This window comes from Sycon ciliatum, chromosome 4, assembly GCF_964019385.1.
Source record: "Sycon ciliatum chromosome 4, ocSycCili1.1, whole genome shotgun sequence".
Lineage (NCBI taxonomy): Eukaryota > Metazoa > Porifera > Calcarea > Leucosolenida > Sycettidae > Sycon > Sycon ciliatum.
In genome coordinates, this window is record NC_088646.1 from 5,134,438 (window position 1) to 5,139,791 (window position 5,354).

General features: G+C 44.2%; 1 protein-coding gene across 1 annotated transcript; it reads right to left on the reverse strand.

Moving 5' to 3' along the window:
* Nucleotides 1–217: 217 nt before the first annotated feature.
* LOC135814062 (protein phosphatase inhibitor 2-like) lies at nt 218–4,436 on the reverse strand. Its single transcript, XM_065327121.1, has 5 exons — nt 4,188–4,436; nt 2,184–2,375; nt 1,559–1,665; nt 983–1,121; nt 218–720 (listed from the first exon to the last, which is right to left on the reverse strand). The coding sequence occupies exons 1-4, from the start codon at nt 4,301–4,303 to the stop codon at nt 1,003–1,005; spliced, it is 534 nt and encodes a 177-aa protein (XP_065183193.1). The 5' UTR covers nt 4,304–4,436; the 3' UTR covers nt 218–720; nt 983–1,002.
* Nucleotides 4,437–5,354: the final 918 nt, after the last annotated feature.

Consider the following 5,354-nt stretch of genomic DNA (forward strand, 5'->3'; position numbering starts at 1 on the left):
GTTCTGCTTCCACAGTGGAACCTTAGAAGTCCGACCACCTACCGGACTGAACTAAAAGTATCCCATTTCCACAGTGGTGACTGGTCTGAGGTGGTCGTAGAACGAGGTTCGACTGCACCCAGTCCGACAGGACTACAAATACATTGCACTCAAGTAGGTAGCACAGCCTACTGTAACTGCCCTTAACTAGACACACACCATCACTATACCACAAGGAGAAAATGCTCATAAATATTGTAATTGGTAGTCAGAGCAAGGTCAATGACGACTACTAACACCTAAAATAAACAACGCACAGCAGTAATGAACAGCAAAGCAAGCACTGCGATGTGGCAGTGCATAGCATTCAAGGTCAGCTAAGACACAGAAAAGAAAAGACAAACTAGACAAACAATATCTCCTCTACAAACAGTCCATCTAAAAAGTAATATAAAAATACTATAAAGGAGACCAAAGCCAGCCAGCAGGCCAAGTAATGGCTGCCTAACAACAAAAACAACAACAACAACAACAACAACAACGGCTATCGTGAGAATAAAGATTTGAACAACAACAACATTCAAAAATATCACAGCAAGCATAGAGGAGTAACATAATGGCTCTGATAAAACAAGATTCGAGTTCGTGCAGGCAAAGACCCTGGTCCAGAAGCACAATGTACTAGGCCTTGAAAACTCACAGAGGTTATGGGAGGTTTGATAACACAGTTGCATGTCATAACTGCAGCCACAACAAAAAGAGACACACAGATATGAGAGAGAGAGAGAGAGAGAGAGATCAAAGACAAACACCAAGAACACTAAGCACAGGTATAATTATACCACATAACTACTTACATAAGATATACACATAACACGGGCCTACTTCCCACCGAATACGTTAACAGAAATTGGATAGACTGGCTGTCGGTTGATTTGTCTCTCGAAAAATAAAGTTGTACAGAGTCTATCAATTTCTTACTACATAGACAATTGCAACTTACCAATATAGAATCAAAGCTATTTACTCTTCCTCATCATCGCTGGATTTCCTGCCAGCTTGCCGCTTCTCTCTCATTCGCTTTACCATCTCAAACTCATTATAGTGCTGCTTTCTCTTGGCCGTGAAGGCTTTCTTTTTAGCTGCAAAGAGAGAAAGAACGGGGAGAGAGAAAGACAAAGCAGGAGAGAGAGAGAGAGAGAGAGAGAGAGAGAGAGAGAGAGAGAGAGAGAGAGAGAGTCAAAGCCCAAACAAGCCGCACTGGGGTTGTATTGCTGAGCCATGCCCCCCCCCCCCCCCTCATCCCCGAAATCAGACCTGGATTACCGTAAGTAAGTTCCCATGCATACGGTACAAATGGATCCTGATGCTCTTTATCGTAATGCACACTCAATTTTTTACTCAATTTCAGGGCAGCTAACCCATTCGAAATCTTTACGTCTCATCAGCAGATCTCTGGGTGACTGACCGAACTGAATGGAATAGAGTTTGGGCAAGCACCACATGTTCCCTTTTCCAGAATACTTCTACAACCATGGAAAAAACCCATCTTCCACAAGAAGTCGATGTGTACATGTACCTTTAGCTTCCGGTGTGAGGTCATCGTCTTCGTCTTCGTCGTCCTCAGTACTCTTCTGTCTGGATTCCCAAGTGCCGTCTTCTTCCTTTGCCCGTGCTTCCACAAGTCTAGTGATGCAAGAGCGGCAACAGAAAAGACAAGGCAATCTTACCATGCTGTAATAAGTTTACACATTTCCCTGCAACACGCCTACACTAATGTCCGCAGAGTAAGTGCCCCATTCATACCCAAGGTTTAATAGCCCATTCATCTCCTAACTACCGTAAAAGTCCGTAAATAAGTACCTGCCCGAAAGGAATACCCCCTTCATTCTTTTGGCTCTGTCTGCTGAAGTCAAGTCAAGCCCGATAAACATACTACCCGAAGTAAGTACCGGTACGGTGCGCACATGCAGCATGTAGCATGTACATCTACATAAAAAATGTCCTTTCCACTACACACAAGTCAGGCCCGAAAGTTAGTTCATGCCCGAAAGTCAGTACCCGCCCGAAAGTTAGTACGGGTGTGGTCACTAAATTCGAAAGTAAATACGTACTTATTTACGGTATGATTACATGAATGTATACCCATGCACAAAAGAAAACATGCTTGAATATTACCTAGTAATGCCTTCATGTTTTCTTACTTTTCGAGTGCAGCACCATCGAGTGGTTCCTCCACAGGATTGCCACTTCCACCAGCTTCCATGTCCTCATCTTCATATTCACGATTGTAGGGCGTGGGAGGCTCATCTATTTTCATATGGCCATAATCTTTGTCCGGCGGGTGCTCCGTCATGAGGATATTCATCTCATCCCATTGCAGGGGCTTGGAACTCCTGAAGGCCGGAAGAAGCAATGGCACAGGTTCCAGATTGGAATGGAAATGCAAAAGAAATCAACTGCATGCCGAACCGTTACCGTTGATGCCCCCCCCCCCCCCCACACACACATACACTGTGTTGCTAACTTGCTTGACACCTGTTTTTATAGCAGTGGTGGGAATTAGATCAAGACTATGCAGTGCAGTATAATTAATAACGCGATCAAGAGCATGCAAAAGGTTGAATTTGCTGTGCTGAATCATGCACAGTTCCATCATCCACCTGAACACATGCATGCACTCCCACACTGTACTGGCATGTATTTGGAGGATAACAGCAGGTAACAAGGCGGAGGACACACTGCGTCGAGAACTGACAGTGTTCCCGACTACAACCATAATCCATGTATCGTGTACAGCAGTGCACGCACCTTATTGTGATGAATACACTACGGTAACTAGCTTCATACATGTAGGTGGAAAGCCGGCAGGTGTGATCAATGCCATACTGTAAGACCAGTAATGTTAACGAACATTTAATTCTAACAAGTTAACGAAATTGAAAGAATCGTTAACATTTGATGTCGTTAGGGGCCGTCCGTAAATATCGAACTTTTTTCACCAAACGAATTATTTTAGTTTAGATCCAACCCCTCCCTCCCTCCCCCTCGGAACGTAAAAATTGCTGACATATACATGCATATACAACAAAAGTCGCAAGTGTGTCACTGCTCCTATGGCCATGTACATGTATCGAAGTTTTCTGAAACGAATTTGGTCAACCCCCTCCCACCCCATAACGAAATTATTTCGTTTCGTGAAAAAAGTTCGATAATTACGGACGACCCCTTATGTGCAAAAGGATATGTACATGATTGTACAGTCATTAGCCGGTTTTGAGAGAGAATTCGTTAGAATTTCGCCTTGCTAACCCACAAAAATCCGGAGATCGTTAACTTTAATTGATGTTATATATATCTGGTCTTACAGTACCACCAAGAGTACATAATCCCCCAGAGTGTGCAACTCCACTATGGGTGCTGTCCCGACAGAATTTCAAGTTGACGTCATTTTGATGATGCAATGCGCACTGTACACGGATTATCAGACGAATCCGGAACCTGTGGTTGACCGAAGCCGATCGATCCTGTACAAATTATTGCAAAGAAAAACGTGTGATGCGTTGACACCCGTACACATGTTGTAAATCACTGCTGCAAGGAGCATTGCGTCATAAATAATGACGTCAACTTGAAATTCTGTCGGGACAACAGGGTATGTGGGAGTTGCACACTCTGGGGGGTTATGTACTCTTGGTACCACTAGTCCCATGTGGATTCATTTCCTTCAATTTTCAGTGATTCTCCATGCTCTTTAGTTTTAGATTCAGAGCATTACTCCACCAACCCCGAGCCATACTCTGAAGGCGTGTACTGGTGAAGGCCCAACAAAATCACGCATTGTACACACAAGTCGCTGGTCAGCGCATGGCTACTTCCTGCAATATTTCTGGACAGTACTTCCTGTACTTCCTGTCACATTCGTGTGGCTCCTCATACGAAGGAGAACTGGTTGTCTCAATGATACAGTGCTCATGTCAGTACATGTACATGTAATGATGTACATGTACTGACACAGTGCTACATGCCAGTACAGTCATGTACATGTAATGATGTACAATGTATATTAGTAATACCATAATAAGATTGTCCAAAGCTCAATCATGAACTTCCAGTGGAAATTGGATGTTCGTAAACTGCATAATTATGTTCGTGATCAACAGAGCATAGTACGTTAGTGTATCGATAAACACCAAGTCCAAAATTACCTCCTTGAGGTCTTCAGGATGCTCTTAGCTGGCTTGGCGCTGGGATCAAAGGGCAACGTCGCACCGCTTGCAGAAGCACTAGCAGCATCACTCTCACTGGCGCCTGCCTCGGCCATCTTGGACGATATACGTGGGAAGCACAGTTAGCCCACTCCTCACAATAAGGGAACGGACTAGAATCTGGAGGGACTTCGACACTGCACTATTTCCACATCATCTCCCAGAAATCACTTTTCGAAACAACCTGACAACAACACTCAAACATTTGCCTCTGTGACGCATGCAGATCTGCAGAGTAGATCTACGTGACGTCATATGGAGTCATGCAAACAAAACATGCACGCCTGGAAAATGTATGAAAATATCATCAAGAGTTCATAACCCCCAAGAGTGTGCAACTCCTGATCAGTCCCTGTATGGAAGCCCGCTCGGCGGAATTCCTTCATTGCGTCATTTTTGGTGCAGTGCGATGAGTCACACCGATGAATTCTTCTAAAATTTACAGTCAAACCAGGATGCTTCCCCAGGGTAAACTGCCTAATCTGCGATTCTAGTCTGAGTCTGAGCCTCAACAGAAGCAAAAGTGAAACGAAGCACACGATCCTAAAGACAAAACTATTTATTTTTTCGATGCAATGGTGACTCTTCATCGCCTTCTTCTTCTTTCACCAGTGCAGGCAGTCTCTTCAAGAACAATTTCTTCCCCAGGCCATCGGCATAATATTTCCGGGTCTTTCCTCGACGTATTCTCTCAAGTTCCCGGGAGTCAACCATTTGAAATCGTCTTCGAAGGAGCATTTTTCGGCTGAGTTGCACAGCTATCAGAATGATTGTCCTCGACGGCAATGCAATATTTTTAACAGCGTCCTCACTTCTTCCTGTCGCGATGTCCTTGGAGAAAGAGTTTGTTTTTGAGAAAGTACGACTTGTACGTCCGAAATGTCTTGAAAAAAGCTTCGAAAAGTCGAGGCTACAGCCTTGAGTTAGGAGCGGTTCAGGGTATAGTTTCCAGAAATCGCAAAGAACCCATTTAATTTACCTCGGATGACAAGCTGCGCATGACGTAATGTAGGAATTTCGCCGAGCGCTGGGTCTATGCCCGTTGCACACTCTTGGGGGTTATGAACTCTTGATATCATGTGATTGAGTTTGAGTTTGAAAGTAACT

Bases quoted from the DNA above. Each gene is read 5' to 3' on its own strand.
- LOC135814062 (XM_065327121.1), bottom strand. From the start codon at position 4,303: ATGGCCGAGGCAGGCGCCAGTGAGAGTGATGCTGCTAGTGCTTCTGCA. The intron at 2,376-4,187 runs GTAATTTTGGAC...TCCGGCCTTCAG, and splicing joins ATCCTGAAGACCTCAAGGAG to GAGTTCCAAGCCCCTGCAAT. The intron at 1,666-2,183 runs GTAAGAAAACAT...TTGCATCACTAG, and splicing joins GATGGTGCTGCACTCGAAAA to ACTTGTGGAAGCACGGGCAA.